Genomic DNA, 22,814 nt, shown 5'->3' with positions numbered 1-22,814 from the left:
CACTTCTGTACTTAAAATTTTAAAATTTCTAGTAAGTGTTTAATGCTGAAGTTACTAACGCTCCTTCTCACTACTGGGGTCATTTCTTCACAACGGCTTTCTTTTTATTTTTATTATTTTTTTTCTCTTTTTCAGTTGTTTTTAAATTCCAGTATCATTAACATACAGTAGAATTTCAGTTTCATTTGTACAATATAGTGATTCAGCGACTCTATATATGACTCGGCGGTCATCATGGCGGTCATCATGGTAAGTGTTCTCTTAATCCCTTCACCTGTTTCTCCCATCGCCCTTCTCACCTCCTCTCTGGCAACCACCCATTTGTTTTCTGTAGTTAGGAGTCTGTTTTCTGGTTTGTCTCTTTCTTTCTTTCTTTTGTCTCTTATATTCCGCAGATGAGTGAAATCATATGGTATGTGTCTTTCTCTGACTTACTTCCCTTAGCATAATACTTTCCAGATCCATCCATGTGGTTGCAAATGGCAAGATTTCATTCTTTTAATGGCTGAGTAACATTCCACCGTGTACACACCACATCTTCTTTATCCATTCATCTACTGAGGGACCCTTGGGCTGGTTCCATACTTTAACGACTGTAAATAATGCTGCAGTAAACATAAGGGTGCACATCTCTTTTCAAATTAGTGTTTTCACCCAGTTGCATTCTTTTGAAATTCGGTAATTCACTAAATGCTACCCTTAGGGAATATTAAAACGGAAATTAGAAACTGGCAGATTTCTTTCTGAAACACGGGTACTTCAAATACGTGTGTCTTATGGTTAATAAAACTATCATTAGTAGGTTCGTTCAAAGTCAAAAGACATGATACTCCACCAAGAAATAGAAGTGATGATCCCATTTTCCTCTTCCTGGTTCTACCGTGTAAATGACAGCTCAGACGCTCCCTTCACACCTCCTGACCCGAGTCTTGTTCTCTCCATGTACAAACTCCCGATTCTCGCCTGCCCCAGGTGCTTTGAACTTCTTTGATGTGAAGTGTGTCAAAAGCCCACCCACTCTGTTCTGGCCTGTGTGGGTGCAGCCACACACGTGCACATGCTCACACACACTCACACACCCACATCACTGGGTCTTCTACTTCTGCTCGTCGTTATCCCTCGTGGGTTCTCCCATGTGAAGCTGGAGTGGAAATGGTCACAGAAATGTGCGGAGCTGCAGGAGAGTGAGGCCGCAGCCTGGAGTACACTGACATGTCCTTGCTTCCATTTTTTAATTCAACTTTTATCAACCTTGAAGACACTGCTTTATGAAAACTTTCTGACACTCAAGATGCTCTAGAGCCTATCAGTTCCTTTGCCTGGGAGATGGAATTAAAGCTTAAATTTATCATAAATATGTAAATGGGATACATAGCCACATTATATATTTAAGTAATGAATTCATACTAAGGAGTGAGATCTAGCATAGTTGGAAATTCAATTACTTTTATTCAATAATTTTAATTGATTTAGATGACAGAGAGGATTTTTCCCTCTGCCTCTCAGAACCCTGTAGTCAAGTCTCCAGGGCCATCATCCGAGGTCCCTTCTCTTCTCTATCCACAGCCTTCCCCTAGGGGATCCCAGCAGACTCAAAGTCTCTGACACTCTCTTTTCTCCTGGGCTCACCCTTCTGGCTCTGTCTCGCAGCTGAGGTCCAGCTTTATACGAAACCATCGAACTCCTACATAACATCTCCACTGGGGATTCTAAGTACCATCTCAAATGGAACATGTGTGGATAGGCTTGCAGAAACTGCTGTAACCTTAATCCTATTTAACTACCCTTTCCCCAACCCATTCTTCCCCTCACACCTTCCTGACGTTAATAAGGGGCAGGACTATCCCCCATCCTCTTGGCCCTTAACACTGAAGGTTGAGGTCATTCTTGGGCCCTTTCTCCCTCAACACCTACATCCAAAAGGCCTTTAGTTGTGTCTGCCCTATCTGTCTATCTGTCTAGCTCTCTATCATCAATCCATCTACCAAGTTCTTGCCGTCGTCTCCACTGGTACAAGTGGCTCATGGGCACTTGTCACCAACTTCTCTCCTATAGCAGATCCATGGACACAGCCGCCAGAGGAAACCTGGTCATTTAAAACTATAAATCAGACCATGGTTCACCCCACTTTCAAACACTCTAAAACCTTACTTAAAAAGTTAGATTAAATCCCAAACTTCTCAGGACCACTTTTGCTCTTCCAAAATCTTGACCCAGCTGCCTTTTGAACTCCAACATCACCCACCACAACCACGGGACCCCCAGATTCACACCCTTGTCCACATGTTACCCAATGTTGTTGTTTTCCCACAGTACTTATTAGGACTGGAGTTTATCTTCTTAGTTTAATGTACCCGTACATCTTTTCCCTCCTCTTACAAAAAGGTAAAGCAAGGGAGTTGTCTTATTCGCTGCTTTATCACTTGGGCTTTGAATAACACGTGCCTTTTGGAGATGCTTACTAAATACCGATTGACTGACAGGCATCAGAGCAAAAATTTTTCAATAGTAAGATGGATATGGAGGGCAAACTTCCCATTAAATTCTGATGATCATTTTAATTTCTAAATAAGAGGTAAACTTGGGGTGCCTGTGTGGCTTAGTGGGTTAAAACCTCTGCCTTCGGCTCAGGTCATGATCTCAGGGTCCTGGGATCGAGTTCCACATCGGGCTCCTTGCTCAGCGGGGAGCCTGCTTTCCCCTCTCTCTCTCTGCCTGCCTCTCTGCCTACCTGTGATCTCCGTCTGTCAAATAAATAAATAAAATCTTTAAAAAAAAAGAAAGAGGTAAACTTTTCTTAATGAACTAAAGGGAAGAAAAATCTAAAACATCAGAGATAACAATTATGAGTAAGCATCTGAGTAAGAATTCAAAAACTTCAAAAACTGGATTCAAAAGTGTATAGCTTGCTGCTAAGTATCATTTTTAATCATGATATTCTAATTACAGAAAAATAAAATGTAAAAAATATATATATTTGGCCATTAGAATTGTCCCCAAAACAAATGTTTTCTTTTTCCCTAAAATAAATGGAAAAACTCCCCCTCCACCATATTTTAAACTTAAAAGAGCCCTGAGACTATGCAATTAGAGAAAATGACCTTTTTTTTTTTTTTGAAAAATGCTGACCAGATTTCAGGCCAGAAATAGATTTGTGCCTCTTCTCTTCGTCTCCTTTATCATCTTCAAATATTTTTTTTGAAAGATCAGTATCTGCCTCCAAAACTCTATGTTCCAATGTGACTTAGTTATCTGTCAAAATATCCAGTATTATTAAGATACATTTTAATCTCTTTTAAATGCAAGAAAATCTATTCACAATTTCAGTCTAATCCCACTCACATTTATTAGATTCCCCCAATCTTTCTGCTAGAATCGCATATTGCTACGGCTCCAAAAAGACATTATATTAAGAAAAGAAAAGCATCTTCATGAGAAAATTATATCCCACAGAGGCCATTTCTTTCCTCACATAGGACATGAGACACATCATGATCTTATCCATTCTATTTGATTCCAAGAATGAGTGTACATTTTTATACTATGTTACATCTGCCTTGGGTCAGCGACATGATGATTTATTCATCATCTGTAATCAGACAGGACTGCATGACCATAAGGAGGATATTATGGTTCTTTGGGGTCTGTACTCTGATGATTATTGTACTTGGACATGTGTCTCAGGCTTTATTTTCATGACTGTTGTACCCATGTCTGCAACACTTGTAGAGACATGCTGTTCTGTTAAAGTTACTATATTTGGTTTCATTGTCAAACATGCCAAGTCCCAAAAATGGGAACTGAGGTAAATAAAGATTAGAGTGGAGAAAACACGGACCATCATAACCTCGAGTTTGTGATTCTCCTAGTTCAAAGGCTAACAACACAGAACAATAGTTTTCTGTCTGCATACAATGACTATACACAGTTTACTTCCCGTGGTAGACATAAACTACACCAGCTGTAAAGTCAGAATCAAAGAAATCAATATATGTTATCCCCAAGGAGCCTACCAAAAATTACAAGGAATTTACTGCCTTTATTCTTGTCCACAGGCTCCCTGGCAGACTGACAACTTAACTAAAGACAATGTTGACCTAAAAAGTTCAATGAAACTTTTGCAAAATTTTCTAAGTAATTCAACAAATACACATAGAAACCAACATGATTTAAATATTTTAGTCTAAAAAGTCACCCGAGGAAATTGATTTTAAAATGTTAATTATTCCACTGACCTGTGTATCTACATACATACTATTTAAAAACATAATTTGAATTAAATGACCAAGTCAATAATAAATGTCCACCAATAATTAACTTCAAATATTAAAATATTTCTGATAGTTGTTTTCTTTATGCTACAGTTGGACTCAACCACATGCTTTAAAAGGAAGGTTGGGTCCCTAGCAGACTATACAATTTTATATTATAATTCCTTGCTCAAAGTCCTCATTAAATTTGCAAGTAAGAAACTATTGACTATGAAAATTTCACTATGTTATTATCCCATTAATTGACAGGATAGGTAACCACCATTTGCTCTGTTCTGAACACATATATTTAAAAACATATATTTAAAACCTAGTAGCTTATTTCTGAGGGTAATCAGAACACAACTGTTAATGTAGGTATGGCCAAACAACATCACAACAGGGTCAGGGTCGGGAAGGTCAGAAATGGGAAAAGTGAAGAATGAGATCTCTGACGTGGGAGGGCAATGGTTTTCAACCAGGACACTCAGCAACTCTTGAGTCACGATTTGTGAAATGGATCAAAAGTAACATTTTCTTTCTTCCTTTTTTTTTTTTTAAGAGATTTTATTTATTTATTTGACAGAGAGAGAGAGATCACAAGTAGGCAGAGAGGCAGGCAGAGAGAGAGGGGGAAGCAGGCTCCCTGCTGAGCATAGAGCCCGATGTGGGACTTGATCCCAAGACCCTGAGATCATGACCTGAGCCGAAGGCAGAGGCTTAACCCACCAAGCCAGCCAGGCGCCCAAAAAGCAACATTTTCTAATTACATACAACGTTTCAAATATTAGCACAAACTCAAAGATTTACTCATGTCATCCAGCAGAGGAAAGACTACATGACTTCTAGTGTTCTAAGAACATTACAAAAATGTAGGCTTACCCATCAGCATCTGTCATGCCATACACAAGCCACCAGGCAAGAAGGTCTTGGAGGTAAAAAGTTGAGAAGTTTTAGTATAGACCATGGTAATTATCTAGTCTAAAAGAGCAGGTCATTAGATAGTGACCTGTCCTCATGTGTTGGCATTATTACAACCTCCCAAAAAACTCCTGATCAGTTATCATTTCCTGACATTGTAGATGTGTCTTGATTTTCTCAATATAGAAAATAATGTATATATGGGGCACCTGGGTGACTCAGTTGGTTAAATGTCCAACTCTTGATCTCAGCTCAGGTCTTGATCTTGGGGTCATGAGTTCAAACCCCACATCGGGCTCCACATTGGGCATGGAGCCTACCTAAAATGTGTGTGTGTGTGTGTGTGTGTGTGTGTGTGTGAGAGAGAGAGAGATGTGGAATACATACTCTTCTCAGATTTAATACATCCCTTCAGAAAGTCATTTATGTCAAATGTTTTATTTATTGCTTTAAAAAATATTTATGAAAACAAAAACTGTTCATTGCAGAAAAATCACAAAACATTGAGAATCAAAAAACATCATCACCTAAAAATAATTGCCATTACTACCTTAATTGCATGACCTTCTACACACACGCATTGCATATATAGTAGATACTTTATATTAAACATTTATCACACATGTTGATAGAAGTACACAAATCATAAGAGTGAAAAGAGTATATGGATATTCCAAGAACTATCTAACCATTAACTTAAGTGAGTTTCATTTTTTTAAATGATTCTAAATATATTTATCACTAATATATGTACTCTTAGGTTAATTTTTTAAATCGACAGGAGAGACCTTAATTTTATTTTTTAATCTTTTTGTTTTTTATGATTTTTTAAAAGATTTTATTTATTTATTTGGGGGGGGGAGACAACATGCAAGTAAGGGGAGCAGCGGAGTGGGAGGGGGAGGAAGGAGAGGAAAGAATCTCAAGCAGACCCTGTGCTGAGCAGGGAGCCTGTTGTGGGGCTCTAACCCAGGACCGTGAGGTCATGACCTGAGTGGAAACCAAGAGTCGGATGCTTAACCAACTGAGCCACCCAATACACTTTTTAAAATTTTTTAAACTTGTTTTAGAATTTAGATAGATATTGCTAAGTTACCTTCGGAAAACTTCCCCTTTCGTACCAGCAGACATCTATTCTCATTTTACTACACCATCTCCAAAACTGGGTATTTTATTGTCGCTATTTTTGTAAAGCAATTTGATAGATGAAAATGAGGTCTTTTTCATATTGGAATTTACATCTCTTTGTCACTAATATGGATAGGTGTGTGTTTCCTGTACCAACAAGCCATTTATGCTTCTCTGAATATTAAATTTTCACTTTATCTGCCCCATTTTCTTTTGTTATGCTTATATAACTTTCTCTAATCATCTTATGCAATCTTTATTCCTTATCAGTTAAGAATATTTACCCACTGCCTGCAGTTTCTGTTGCCAATTGCTCAATTCAGCTTTTCCTTTTTGAATTTTAATTATGTTTTTATAATAATACATATCTTAAATTTTATGTATTTATATATCTGATGTGTCCCCTTGTCTGTAAAGTGTTTTATGTCTGTTTTAGAAGACAGGCCCAAATCAGACATATATGCAGCAATTTTCCCAGCCTATTTTGTGTATTACTGATCTTTCAATCTATGCCATCCGGTACGGATGCAGCTGTAGGAGAGATATAAGTAAATATTTCCTGTATCAATGAAGTAGTCTTAAACTTTTTAAAACACACCAAGCCATAACAGTGAGGCATGGAGATCTCTATCAGTAAACACATCACTTTACATTTTGGTCTGTGTTATAACTGGTAACATGGCTTCCTGTAATAAATACCACTTTTTCTCCTTTCATGAAATACATGTAAATACAATGCTTTTCAGTCTTACCATTTACGCTAATCTTGTAAATGTGTTTGGCCTTGCTTTTTCTGGAGAGGACATTAAATATTATTGTTATGAGTTTGATCATCATCAATATTTTCTGGTGTATAATCTCAGAGTGCCACTGAACTTGGTGCATTTTACATTCATAATCAAATACCTATATACTTTTCCCCCTTTAGGATCTACCAAAGTTAGTTTACTGAGGTTCTATGACAAGCATACTTGTATATTGCAAAAATGGGAAGGCGCACTATCGAGGACAGAACATAAATTGTGTACACAAGAGGCAGATGGCACACCAAGGTAGGCTCCAGACAAGAAACGATAATAAAACTGAACCATGAAATAATAAGTGATCACTGCGGGAGAAGCATAAAGATTCTACCAATCTAAACCAAGGCTGGAGAGAGAGGAAAAATCCCGTACAAGAAAAGAACCGGGTGTTTTAGAATACAGTGTCTCAGTGGATAACTTACTAAAGTAACTGAGGACATATGTGGTCACAGTGTGGTGCAGAGTACCAGACAGAAATCCACATTTTCTGAAGTGAGTCACAGGCTGGAGTTCAGTTTGAGTGAGTGCGGTAGCAACCCATCCATTCATTTCTGCGCCTGGGTGCTCACGTGTTTGTGGAAGTAAAAAAGAACAAACGAAAGCATACAAGCAAGTATCAAAATGAAAACCCCGATGACTAAGTTAATAACATAGTGGTGGTTACTCAACTTTTAGGGTCAAGCTGATGTTGGAGTGATTATTTTTACATATTTCCTACCATTCTACCTTGTCACATCTCAACTACCAAACCTCTAGAAATGGCAATAAACAGTTAATAAATAATAATATATTAGTTAATATATGTAAGTAACATATGTAGATGGACATCTAGATTATCTCTTGCACTCGAAAGTGTACATCATTACAATAGGAAGGTGTTTGGTTTTCTATTGACGAGTAACAAAGTACCACAACCTTACTGGTTTAAAGCAACACCCGCTTACATCTCACAGTTATGTAAGTCAGAAGTCTGGGTTGAGTAGGTTCTCTTCTTAGGGTTTCACAAGGCCAACATCAAGGAGGCAGCAGGATTGGGACTCACCTGCAGCATGAGGGTCCGTTTCAAGCTCATTCAAGTTGTTGTTAGAGCTCAGTCTCTGGGACTATAAGGACTATAAGGACTGAGGCTCCTCCTTTCTTCCTGGCTCTCAACTGGGTGACATTCTCAGCTCCCAAAGCCCACCCACCCTGCTCTGCCACCTCGCCTTCTCTACAACTGGTCAGCGTGCTTCTTTAAGGTAGCAGGAGTATTAAAAACAGCTTAGAATGACTCTGACTTCTTCCATCCCTGACCTTTCCAACTTCTTTTAAAAGAGCTTAAAGACTATTACCAGTATTTTTTTTGTTTAGAGTCAAACCCACCAGGATAGTCCCCCCCTTTGATTAATTCAGAATCAACTAATTAGGGACTGTAACTACTTACACAAAATCCTTTTTGTCACAAAACAGAACATGACATCCCATGATACAGATTCTTCCTGCACACAAGGGGGGTGGGGGGTATATACAAGGCCTGAACAGCAGGAGGTGGAAATATTGGGGTCATCACAAAATTCTGCCCATCACAGCTCACCCACTGACCCACAGTGCTTCTCTTCCCTCATGGATGCAAAACAGATTCTCCCCTTTTGAAGGTTCCCAGGAGTGACATCGCAATGCAGCACCCACTCAAAGTCCCAAACTTCATGTCCAAACCATCTAAATGTGGTGCAGAAAAGGCTTCTGGGTGCCATCCTTGTACTGCAGCCCCTGGGGTCCTTTTCCCCTCCACCCAGGGACCCAGGGAACCAAAGAGACAAGCCACCTACCCCAACACCCCAAACACAATGGTGGGAGAGGCACAGCATAATGGACATAGAGATTCTGGTTGGAAATGGGGAGAATGGGGAGTAAATAGTAATAGTTTTGCAGTTCAGCAGGGAAAATGCTGGATTTCACTGGACTATGTTTCCAGTCCTAGGAAAAGCCCTCTGATGGTTTGGGCTTCACCTTCCAGGCTCTTGGTGCTGCTTTTGGAGCCATTCTTCCTTTCTTTGAAAGGTGCCCCATGTTGGCAGTTCAGCAGTTTCAGCCGGCAGCTTCTTGCCACAAGAATTGAGGGGTTCTGATGATATCTTCTCATCGGTACCCCACTCCTCTCAGTCCAAACTGGAAGTGTTTCTGCTAGAGTGATTTCCTTAAGAACCCCATGGCCCTTGCTTGAAACTCACTGTGTTTTACCCTGAAATACTCACCCAAACTCTCTCTGAGACAATCCTGCGTCTCTCCTTGTCTCCCGTTGACGTGGCCGAGGGTCACGGCCTTTGTCCGCCTGGATGCCCTCTGGTTTGACTGAAAGATCCATGAGGCACACCTTTCACCTCTGGAAAGGGCCCTTCTGTTACTGACACTGTGCTTTTCGGTTTCCAGTCGTTTAGCAAAGGCTCTACAGTCACGCGTCCCACCTCATCTCTCTGCCGGCATTCAGCGCTTATTCTGATTTTTAACACCTCCGCCACCCAGAGAAGCTGACAGTTTTCAAAATCATTGGGTCCTAATTGCTTTTTGCTTAAGGGTTCTCCCCTCCATGTGCCCCCCTCCCCTCACAAGCTTCTACAAGCAACAAGAGAAACCAGGCTATCCCTTCAACGCTCTCTCCGTGGTAATTTGCTTTGCCGCGTGGCCACTGTTAGTCACTCAGCAGGCGGCCTGCTGCATGCCTGCAGGACACGGTTTCATTGAGCTTTCTCGCCACTGCCAAACAAAGACTTCCCAGCCTCCAGTTCCTAACAACATACCCCTCCCACTTCTGTCCCTGGCAGCCCTCTGAGTCCAGATTTACTGTGTCCATCTAATTTCGGCTTTTTCTATCATGCTCCTCAAAATTTAACCAACCCTTGACGCCTACCTAATCCCAGCCTGCTCCACATCTTGGGTATCTGTTATGGCAACAGCTCCCTTTCAGCACCAAATTCAGAGCGTCACTTCTGCGGGGTAACAAACCACCGCAAGTTTAGGATCTTAAAACAATACCCATTTATAACCACACAACATCAGAAGCCTGGACAACGGGCCTTCTGATAGGGTCTCATAAGGCACAAACAAGGTGTTGGTTGGGGCTGCGGTTTGCACCTGGGTCCAGGGTTCTCTTACTAGCTCACTCAGTTGGGTGGCAGAATTCACTTCCTTGAAGTCCTATGACGGAGGTTCCCATTTTCTTGTGAGCTGTTGGCCAGGGATGCTCTGAGCGCCCTGAGTCGCTGTTCACAACATACCTGTCCACACTCTTTCTGTACGTCAGCAGCTGAGGCTTCACCTTATTTCGGAGAGCTCACCTCATCCCTCAGGTCCGCCCAAGGTAATCCCCCTACGGATGAACTCAGAGTCCATTGATTAAGGGATGTAGTTACATCTGCAAAATAACTTTTGCCACAGAATGCGACTGAATCGCTGAATGGTATCCCAAGGTTCTCATGGCTTCTGCCTACTTCAAGGGGAAAGAGATGTGAGCGACTTCTACACCCAGAGGTGGGGTCTTTTGGTTCATCTCAAAATTCTGCCCTCCACGGAATCCTTCACCTTCAAAGTTGTTTTTTTGTTTGTTTGTTTTTTTAAAAGATTTTACTTATTTATTTGGCAGAGAGCGAGAGATCACAGGTAGGCAGAGAGGCAGGCAAGAGGGAGGGGGAAGCAGGCTCCCAGGACCCTGAGATCATGACCTGAGCCAAAGGCAGAGGCTCAACCCATTGAGCCACTCAGGCGCCCCTCAACTCAGTTTTCCTAGGAATTTAGATGCTACTGTGTGTATGTCTTCATTGTAAATAAACCTATCGTTTATACTTGATACAGTCTTTGTCACAAAATAATACAAAACTAAACAAATTATGTCATTTTGGCAAATTATTTTATTTTATTTTTTGTAAAGATTTTATTTATTTGACAGAGAGAGGTGGGCAGAGAGGCAGGCAGAGAGAGAGGAGGAAGCAAGCTCCCCACTGAGCAGAGAGCCCAATACGGGGCTTGATCCCAGGATCCTGAGATCATGACCTGAGCCGAAGGCAGAGGCTTAACCCACTGAGCCACCCAGGCGTGCCAGCAAATTATTTTAAAAAACATGTTACAACCTGAAAATGGACAATTTGTTTTTCACCTATTTTTACTTGTCTGTTTTTAACAGAAATACGTTATTCATTAATCAAGTATTAAGTGACTAAGATTTTATTGTGCAAAACCTCTCAGTGAAAGAAGAGTGACGGAAGGTGGAACTTCAGAATTACTTATGTCATTCATCCATTCCAGTCATTGCAAATTTATGTTACATAGAAAAGTCTCAAAAAGTTTGGCAGGCAGCTCAATTTGAACACCTTTCAATAATATTTCCCTTATGTATATTTATACAATTCCATTTTAATTGATTATGAATTTTCATATATTAAGTATGTTTAATATTGAAATTATGCTAACAATAATCAAATTTCTAAAAAATTTAGTGATTCTTTAGAGCGAAATCAATGACTTATAAAAAGTGATCCAGGGGCTCCTGGCGGCAGGTCAGTTAAGCAACTGACTCTTAATTTTAGCTCAGGTCATGATCTCTTAATCATGGAACGGATCTGCACATCGGACTCCATGCCCAGCAGGGGTCTGCTTGAGATTCTCTCCCCCCTCTCTTTACACATTCTCTCCCCTCTTGGGAATTTATTCAGATAAAAATGCAAAAATATGATGATTGAAAGTATATTTCTATTTGCATTAGTCTCCAGATTAGTATGTTCCAGAATAGAAGTCCCTTGTTATAATTTTACATGCATCTAATCTTGTAGGTCATAGGGAAGTGGTATACGGTATGATCATAGCACGTTTGTATGACATGTAGACCTCAGGTGCAGCAGATAGGACCAGAGGATCAAAGCTCCCTTTGTAAACGTATAAACCAGTGCAGACATATCTGTGCTATATGGGTGACGTGTAAGTGCTATCTATTGTTATTGCCATCTTTATCACCATCATCTTTAGAAAATGGGAGCTCTGTCATTGCTTACAAGGGACAAAGGTATCCTAAGCTAATGAGCTTAGCACCTTTCAATCTGGTCTTCAATCCTGGCCACAGTAGTGTTCAGTCACTAAGCATGGAGTTGAGGGTGTGCTGGGAAATTCAGTTAAGTTCCTGGATCTTTTCTTATTCTATTTCACTTCACAAAATGTCTGCGATTGAAATAGATGGACCCTAAGCTGTCCTTTAACACCTAAAAATATAACCAACATAAAGCAAAATCAGATCTATACAATCACAGAATGAACTGACAGGGAGGTGGGTGGGCGCTGGGCAAAATGGGCAAAGAGGGTGGGAGATACAAGTTTCCAGTTATGGAATGAATAAATCGTGGGAATAAGAGGCACAGCATAAGGATTACAGTTAATGATACTGTCACAGGGATGTCATGGGACAGGCGGGAGCTACATTTGCGGTGAACACAGCATCATGTATAAACTTGTCAAATCACTAAGTTGTACACCTGAAACTCATGTAACATGGGGTATCAATTACAATAAAAAAAAATACATCACATGGTCCCAAGACCTTTGACAGGTTTTAGAATATTGTTGAATATGCTATAAGCACTTCTGAACACTGCGCTGGGGAATACTACCTTATAAATGTTGAGAACCAAGAAAAATATCAAGGAACCAAGAAAAACAGCAAGGAACCAAGGAATCAGGGAACCAAGAAAAACTCATTTGAGTATGACAAAGCTGGTCGTTGCTTTCACAATTCTAATCTTTACTCCACATGTGTACAAGTGTGTATGGAGTAAGATTAGAGAAATATATTAAATATGAGTATTAATGTGTATTATGGAATTATATATAAGATAGTATATTATCTATAAGCTATATATGTATGTGATCTATATTATATAAACTCTATACTTATCATCATCAAGAAAAACAAAAATGTAATGCAACATACTCTCCTAGGCACCAATATTGAATAAAACAATACCATTTGTGGAACTTGAAACTCTCTAAATGGAATTCCTTTGTTTCCTCATTAAGAGCCTTTAAAATGACATAACCACTCATTTCTGAGTAGTAGCACGGATTGAAGTTCAGTTCTTGTTGTTTTGGAATTATCATCTCATATCTGGAATACTTTGATTTCAATACAGAAAGACTTAGTCCATCCCCACATCCTTCATCACACAATGACTTTGATTTTAGGCATATGCTATGGTAGATTCCACCCAGTTTTAGCTGCCCAAAAAAGCAAGAAAAAGCAGAAATCCAAAAGCTGCATAGGCAACATGACGCAGAGGATAAATCTGTTCTAATCGAAGCTTATTGTAAAGTGATGAGATAATCACAGAGAAAGCTTCGTCATACTCATCATTGAAATGAGAGTGATAACCCACCCCTCGCGCCGGAATGTAAAGGATTGGTGTGCTTTCCTCCCACGGATGAAGAAGACCAAGTTTTTTTTCTGAATTCAACATTGAAATGTCCACCCACTTGAAGGACTTCTGGAGATCATTTACGTACACGCACGAAAACTCTATTTTTTAGCTCAGATAGAAATACTTCTAATGGCATTTGCACAGTATGATATAATTCACCATTTCTTGCATAAGCAGAATTCTAAATACTCACAGAACTCAGTCACTGTTAGAGTTGAATGGGACCTTCAAGGTTTACCAGTCCTTTCCCTACAAAACACCGACATTCCCCCTTCCCCATTCAGGTAACATGATGATCCATTTTCTGACTGATCACTCTCCATCCAGAGCCCACATCCTCTACGGGAATCCATTCAGTTTTGGAGCATTCCGATGAACTAGATATGTCTTTCCTGAATTTCACTTAGATGTTTCCCTACAATCTAGCAAACAAATCTCAGCTCTCAGACGTTAATCCATCCAACCAACATAAGTCTAAGGTAGCTATCACATTTCTAACAACAACATAATCTCAAAGATGAACACTTCTCCTCCTTTGACCTGGTCTCGTGTTTCCAGTGGCTCCTGATTCCTGCTCAGCCTCTTCCAAGTGATTACTCTCCTCCTCATTCACAAAACCCAGAAAAGAACAGATTATGTCATCTGCAGTCTTCCCATGAGACGATCTCCTTTAAGTTTTTATTTCAATTTCCTTAATATAAGCTAATACCGCTAAGCTATTTTTGTCCATTATTATTATTTTTTAAGTATTGGCTTAAAATGAATTTGAATGAAATACAACTTCAGGAAGTCCTAGGAGTTAGGGTTCTTCTATACTGCTGTTGTTTTAGTCAATATTTGAAAGACAAAGATATATAATTTCATTTTCCCCCTATTACCTTTCATGGTACAGTTTTGATAAAAATTGAAGACTTTTGTGATACTGTTTAAAAACCTGATAATATTCTCCAACATGTAAGCTAACCCTACTATTTGTGTATCATTTAAATTAAATAGGAGTTCTCAACGTATTATCATCCAAGACTGATAAAAATATAGAATAAGCACCTTTAACCTCTCACCAAAGGCAAGAGCTATCGTCCACTGTGGAGTAATCATCAGTGAGGACATTAAATGTGCTATCTTGTAGCCTGAATTTCTTCCTACTATAGTCAAGAAAATGACAAGTTTTTTGTTTGTTTGTTTTTGTTTGTTTGTTTGTTTGTTTTTGACCCAATACCTTGCTGAAATCAAGATGCACTACCTCTAATCTTTTGATCAACCACTGAAATGAGGACATGATGGGAACATGCTGCTTAAATCTGCAATAACGTTGGGCAAGATAATTCGCTCCATCATGGTATCAAGATTTAGAAAGACTGAGTGACATTTGGTACTTCTGGTGTCCTAGAACTCTCCAACTGGGTAATTAGAGAGGAATTTCACTATATAAAAGAATTGTCCAGTATATTTAATATTTATGAACTGAAAAAAATATTGCATGCTGTGTCTATCACCGAGAAATCCTGGAGGTTTCAAAAGCATTTTTTTTCCTATTTAATAAATAGATTGTTTCAAAATACAAGGTGTTGATTTCTTAAAGCTGAATTTTTCAGGATTTTTTTTTTCGTTTGTATAAAATTATTAAACATGAGTTATTCAGGGTTTGTAAAGAACATTCCAAATATATCTATTAATATGACTCATTATTTGTTAGAACATAATTTTCTAAAATTGCTGTGCTTTGCACATAACTCTGGATATCACCCATTGTGCCATTTTAAATATTTTCTGAAACGTTTTCTGTTTACTCTCTTCCCAAACAATTCTCTCTCTCTGCCTACGTTAATTGAAACTCTATCCTCTCGGACCTACTTGCAGTAAGTGGGACTGCAGGAGGAGCTTTCTGAAGAGAAGCTATCACATATTTTTATGCAGGTTTTTAAGATTTAAACTCAAACTTCATCAGAAGCTGTTCAAGTTCCATACACTTTGTAAGAGCTAAAGCAAAGAGAAACAAAATCGTCATTTCCCGGTTGAACGTTGAGCTGTCTCAAGCAAGGCTACGATTCCTGTGCAGAAACAGGTCATCAAAAAGGACCTGTAACGCTCTCCTGTCTCCGGGCCCAAAGGACGGAAAGGGAATCTCAGAAAGAACTCGTTAGACACACCCCAGTGTGCTCGCACTGCAAGGAGAATCACGGGGAGCAGCTGAGGGGACCCGCAGCCTAGGACAAACCGTCAAGCGCAGGGGTTCTTACGTTCTTGGAAGGATGTGAAGAGCATCTGAAATCGGCTGTTCCGACTGCCCTCATCGGCCCACATGCGGATGACGCCAAGACCCGTGCGGAGCATGACGTCATTGGCCACGGTGCTGCAGAACTTGGCCTTCAGGTCCCCCACGGAGCTGCTGCCGTCATACACAGCCACAAAGTTCCTTTTGCATTCGTTTGAATTCTGCATCTCATAGTCCAAGAAGCGTAAGTAGATCTGTAACATAACAACGAAGATGCAGTAATTTCCTCAAATCAGAACAGGAAAGTAGTACAGCGAGCACCAGGCTTTCTCTTTAGTCTCACAAGACAGTCTTGATTGCAATCAATCTTAGGATGTTTCCCCCGTGGGGCGGAGGAGGTAAAGATGTACAACTAAGATCAAACCGTGCTTAGTATTTTTTTCAAATGTTATTTTCCTTTCTTGACGTACGTAAGTGTATGGAAATAAATAATCTGTGTTACTATTAAAGGAAAACAGAAACGGTATCAAAAGATAGTCTCTGATTTCACTTTGTTTAAATCATTTCACAGAACCACACTGTTTCCTTTTTGAAGTAGAGCACATTAAAAAGAATAAAATAAAAGAGAGCGAATCTGTGATTATTCTTGCCACAGCATAGAGTCAAGCCATTTAGTGAAGTCCACATAAATAAAAATTAAATTAACATTTAATGAGTAGAATCGCCCTGTAACCTACTCTATAGATTATTTTTAAATACTCCCAACGACTCTATACAGTTTTATTGTCCTATTCAGATGATGAAACAGAGACTCAAGTGGTATACACTGGACATCAGTCAGGCTCTCTCTAACTCCCTAGGCTACGAGCCTTCCACAATATAACACTGCTGCGGACATGCTGTTTTATGATCAACAGATTTTATCTGACTCTGTTCCAGTGTGCTTTACAAAATCATAAGCAATTAATTCAGCCAAAGATAGGTGTGAAAAGAAGTCATCGGTCCTTTCAGCCACCGGTTCAGCGTTATCTACAACCTGGCCTCTGACTTCTTCCCGGTCACTATTCAAGGCACTGGGGAAACGCAGGTGCACAAAAGAATGAGGCTCAGTGTTGAAAATATGTGTTCATTAAACCATGACACATGGACACAATGTCATGCTGACAGAAGGGATATAAAGAGAAAAAAATCTGTGTACTATGAGAAGGGTATCTGGAATGGTTCTGAAATAAAGAAGGCACCCTTCACAAATATCTACTAAGCCTTTTATGTTTTCTAACGTGAAAAGCTAGGGGCTATCTGCTCTCAGACGCCCTTCTATTATTAATGTACCCGGGGTGTAAACTGAAGACACGTGTTCACCTAAATATCCACCTCTTCCATCTCAACACTCATTTTTATTTATTTATTTATTTATTTATTTATTTATTTATAAACTATGAATCCCATACAACAGAGATTTATTGGGTTCGTTTTGTCTGCCTTAAATTTAAAAGTTTCAGTATTTCAAAGTAGAAGAAAGTTCTCCTTTGCCCTCAACATTCTAACTGAATCGGGCAGTGACACTTGTTAATTTGAACTTCAAAAGAGTCGTTTCCATGTCTGCTGGCAGGTCGGTCTATGATATTTCAAGAGTCCCCCAGCTGGCCTGGATCTGCCCAAGGTTCTAATTTTTCAGTCCACTTCCAAAGCCCAGGCCCATCAAAGTTATATTTCTAAGAAACGTATTTAATAATCATACTACCATCTTTTAACTGGTATCCAAATGGTTATAATTTTAAAAAGTTTAGAAACCATGACCTGCCAAATTTTTCTTCTCATGTCTGAACATTCCACATATTTATTTTACAAAATGCCATCCTTTCTGCACAGGACATTAGTTAAACGTGAGTCACCATTCCTTCTTCTCTGCCTACTAAGCTCTTCTTGGTTTCTCAAGGTCCAGTTCAATGGTTACACACCCAGTCCAGAATATCCATGGCCCCCACTCCCCAACCATGGCAGAATTAATCTATGCATCCTCTATCCCAAAATATTATTTTGAACTTATTTTAAGCTTTAGTTACAGGTTATACAAAATTTTTACTACTTTTACTTTCCTAAAAAGCTGGGGCAGTGGCATACATTTTTCCATTTGAGGCATCAAACCACGTGTTGTATATACTAGGCATTCCATCAGAGTTTGTGAGGGCATACACCTGTGAATGACTGACTGATTGGAGAATTCGATTTTGCTATTGATTTCATTTGTTTATTATCAATCGACTATTGATTAGGTCTCTATATGCCAGACTGTTTAAAGTGCTATAAATAATAATTATGTGGAATAATTGACATTTTATTATTTGCAGTAGGAAACCAAATGCAAAAATTCCCCAGACAGGGTGTTTCTTTATAACTCTGAACTGTCAGAGAACCACAAAATAGTATGCTGCAGACTTTACAGGAGAGAACGGACTAAAAATAAACTGTGAGTCCCAAGTCAAGAAATACTCATATAACCTTGAGGAAGAACAGCAGAGAAATAGGGAGAAATGGGCAAAAATTGAGAAACAGTGGAAAGCATTTGAGTTTTATGATGCTTTTCTTGGTGAGGTTTTCATACAAAGGCAATCTGTAACATTGTAGTTGGAGCTACTCTAAAGTTTCCAAACACTTTGATGCTAATTTTAACTGCCATTACTACAGACATAAAACATATGCCCTAAGAAAGCCTTCATGTTCCTCACTCCCAGGTTATGTTCTACATCATTTTATCAGAAGTTCAGCTATTACTCACGTAATCCATCTGGGATGCACTCTTCCCAGCCATTACTTTCCTGAAAGCTCTCCAGGAAATCCCCAAATGTCTCCTTTAAGAAGGCATATGTGAAAATGTTGAACCTTCCAAGTTTTCACTAACTACTGTGGTTTTCAAATTTTCACATGGACTTATGAAAAGGGATTGGGTCTTTCAGATGACCTTTACCAGGAAGCCGGAGCAAAGGAGACAAAACAGCCTGCTCAAGGGATGGAAGCAATCGATGTGGGAGCCTTAAGTAGGATTAAAATACCTCACTCTTGTTTTAAAGCTCTTTTCACTACGCTACATCACCTGATCCTGACCTAAAAGTAAACAGACTGAAAGTACTATAAAAATACAAATACTTACAAAATCTAGGTATTCTTATTAGGTAATATAAACTTGTTAAATGCAATAAAAATCAAGTATATATTTATATTCTCAAATACTATACAATCAACCCAACCTCAAAAGAATTAGCCATCAAAAGAATATGCAATTACAATTGTAAATACACATAGTTATCAGCAGGAGGAAACACTGAGTAGGGTACATGAAAAGGTCCTTTGGAGTTCGAATGTAAAGTAACCCCTCCCTTCAGTGCCATTTCAGAGCTACAAAACCAAACAGTCTGCCCACAGAAAGAGAAATAAATCATCATTTGACTAATTTAAGAAAGAAAGATATTTGAGAGGCAGATGTTTCCAGGTTGAGTGAGTCAGTGGCCTAAGGTGCCTGCCCTCCTATTTTGAGTATCTTACCCTGCCTGAAGAAACCCAGCTTAAAATGCTACTTTACTATTTGCATCCCAAACTGGCAATAACTTAAGACATTGTGCTAACACATGATTTCATTCCAATCTCTGGACAACAGACACTTGTTATAACCATTTTAAAATGAAAAAGATGAGACTGGGAGAAACTAAGTAACCTTTTCAAAGTGACCCAGGCCCTCAGGTGACAGATCAGTATTGCACGGAGATCCACCCGACAGTTTCCTCCTTTGTACCGCACTATGCAGACTGATGTATTTTTTTTTAATAATTCTCACAGATTTATATTCCAGAAAGAAAATTATCATCTTAAGGAAAACAAACCACAACCAGATAAATGTCTAAACCAGCAAAGCCAAACTATTTCGATTTTCTTACAGGGGCGAGGAAACATGTTGACCATCCAGATAAAAATGAGATTCATGGAAAATCAATGTGTCCCACTGAAATAAAGGGCTGTCTTAAATTTTCTTAAAAAGAAGTTTGTTTCATAGAAGAGCACTGCTATAGTTAGAAAGACAATTTGCATATTCAGCCCGTGGTTTCTCATTTGACAGCTCAAGAGAGCGTCCTCATTTTTCCATACGAGGCAACTGACTGGTATTCTCACATGAAGTTCAATGACAGCAGTCTAAGCACCTTCTGTATTTAAAGGCCATTCTTAGACAGGACACCATTTATAGAGGAAGTGAACAATTAGTCACTAGATTTTATATATTCACTTCTGAAGCGTTCTATTATTTTTTTAACTTCATTTTTTAAAAATCATTTCAGAAAAGATACAAAATATGCCACTGGCATATTTTGGTTTACCGGGTGCAGTGCTGTTGGTGCAAAAGCCAATTATCCATAGTCAGAGAAGTGATCAAGCTTCCCCACACTAGCTCTAGGATACATCATATAAAAGCCTTCCTTAGATTGGGATTTAAATGATATCTGGCCAGCTTAAAACTTGTGCCATAAGATCACCAAGGGGGAGAATGCCCCATGACATGGGTTTTATTTGAGGTGGAAAACTACAGAAAGCTCTTTAGTCTCTCTGCCGAGAAAAAGGGAAAATGATAAACAGAATCATATATAACTCCAGTAAAATAGTCAGATAACTATCTCCTCTCAGTGAATCATTTTGATGCATTCTTCTTTCTAATCAATCACAGAGTTTGAGCTGACAAAATGATTTATTGAATAGGACCAGAGAAGCTTCAGAACACATAAGCAATTTCTAGTAATATCTGTCTTCTAAATCACACTAATATGGAGAGCAGAATCCCTTTTGTGTACTTAAGGCAAGTAAATCTAGCTCACAATTTACCAAGTAATATATTTACAAAAAAACATTTAATACCAACCTTTCAACCTGGTCCTTCCCCTCGTGTTGCAATGAGATGCAGAAAACAGACATTGTTTGGGGCAATTATTTAAGACTTGCCAGAACAATTTTCTCCATGAAAATACAAATTAAATACACACCACAGCCTGAGAAATGCTGTCCATGGTTTCAATACTTTCTACTTTAATAAATAAAGCCACATTCTAAAAAAAATGTGTAGCCCAGAACTTCCCTGTTTACTGTTTGATTTGTGACTGGACATTCCAGGTCTTAGAATTTTAGGTTCGATATCCCATGAATCTGGAGACTCGTAGCAGCATCCCCTTTATTCGGAGGAGAAAATCACAACATCATATTCTCTGAAATGCTGAAATGACACATCCTATAACAAATTCTGATGGGAATATTAAAATGAATTTCTGGCATGCAAAAGCAAGTATCAAAACACTCCATCTCCAAAATCTGATCGTACAAAACTGAGATTTCAGTTAAAAACAAAGTGAATTGTGAGCTGTTCATTGGTGGTTATCTAGCCAGTTAAAATTTCCATTTTGTTGACTCGATTTTTATTTTCACTTTTAGAGATAATAAAGGAAGACTCAGTCTTTAGAACCCTAAAACTTATCATTGTAATCAAGTATAGGTACTACCCTTCATCTGCTGTTAGTTTTCTCCTTGCCCCGTAACAAGTTCCCAGAAATAGAGCAGCTTTAAATAAGACCCATTCAGTATCCCTGAGTTCTGTAGGGTAAGTGACTGGGGGCTGGACTGTGTTCTCTGCTAAGGGCATATGAGGCTGAAAAACCCACCTGCTTGCCATTCTAGGATCAAGGTCCCTGTTTCCTTGATGCCCATTTACCAGGGATCACTTTTAGCTCCTAGAAAACGTTCTTAGTTCCTCTGACTCCCCCTTTTTGCCTACAGCCAGAGAAAATCCAGCTTTTAAGGGGCTCATGTGATTAGAATAGGCTCACCTAGATAAACTGTCTTTTAATTAACCCAGACCCAACTGATTGGTAACCTTAATTGCATCAGCAAAATCCCTTTTGTCAGATAATTTAACATAATCAGGTATGTGATATTTTATATTCACAGTCACTGATTGGGCTGGAAATCTTGGGTGTCATCTTTAAGATTCCACCTACAATTAAGTTCATCATATAATTTACCTTAAAACAACTTCACTATAAAATATCGACTTACTATATTTGTCAAGTTTTCCTGTTTATTTAATGCTAATTTTATTCAAAACATTTTTGACTAGAGTAACAACACATTAAAAATTAATGTGAAGTTGTAAATGATGGGCAATTACTAAAAGCTAGAGTTTTATTGTCCCAACACCTTAATCATTAAGTTAATCATCTTCATTTGTGTACTCTTATAAGTCTTGGATTTATCTCTTTTTCTATCTTAACAAATTTGACAGTTCCCTCAAATAGTGTGGTTTGGTGACACCACATTGGACTGCGAGTCAGGAGACTGAAATCTTGCCTTAGCTCTGTACCAACAGACAAAATACTTGGGCAGTCACTTACCATACACTCACCAAGTTTTGGTCTTGAAGGGAGTTTATTTAATATTATCTATGCTAAAGAACTACCTTGCTTTTAAATTATTGTACCAAATCTTTGCCAAACTTTATTTAGATTCCTCCTTATGGGATATCATTCTGTTTTTGAGCAACTCCATTGTGCTCGCTTCGGCAGCACATATACTAAAATTGAGCAACTCCATTATTAAAACTAAAGACAAACCTTCTTTATATTGAACCAAAAGCTATATATTTCCAGTTTCAAGCATTCAAATAAATTATAGTACTTGAAATCATGCAGATTAACCCTTATCCTCTTGTTCTTCTGTCATATGAGAGTCCTTCAAACGTCTGAAGATGGCCACCATGTCCATTTTTCTAGCTACACATCAGTTTGTTTTGTATTCCATGAATTTTAACTGAATGACAGACGTTTCACTTGGTACTGAGTATCTAGAGATACATTAAGCCGCAGCCTTCAGGGAATTAACATTCAAATAGTCACCATGATGTCATCACCCAACATTCTTTTCTGTCAGTTCTCTTCTGTACCAGGTCCAGGACAAGATACCGTAACACCCTTCCACCATCCTGGCTCTGGGGTCTACGCAAAGAGATCTCTATATTCCATTATTAGCCATGTAA

At 38.9% G+C, this 22,814-nt stretch overlaps 1 protein-coding gene across 3 annotated transcripts in view; it reads right to left on the bottom strand.

Annotated features, from left to right (window-relative positions):
- Positions 1-22,814, bottom strand: part of NETO1 (neuropilin and tolloid like 1) — a gene marked incomplete at both ends in the record, with an annotated part of 106,729 nt that overhangs the window by 17,493 nt on the left and 66,422 nt on the right. For all 3 annotated transcript variants that reach the window (XM_080821718.1, XM_080821719.1, XM_080821720.1), the window contains one exon: positions 15,777-16,005. In XM_080821718.1, the coding sequence (XP_080677844.1) occupies positions 15,777-16,005 (229 nt within the window). The remainder of the gene's footprint in view (positions 1-15,776; positions 16,006-22,814) is intronic.

This window comes from Martes martes (genome assembly GCF_963455335.1).
Source record: "Martes martes genome assembly, chromosome: 13".
In the NCBI taxonomy this organism is placed as follows: domain Eukaryota; kingdom Metazoa; phylum Chordata; class Mammalia; order Carnivora; family Mustelidae; genus Martes; species Martes martes.
Note: the sequence above shows the minus strand (reverse complement) of the source record. Positions and strands in the feature narration are given on the sequence as shown.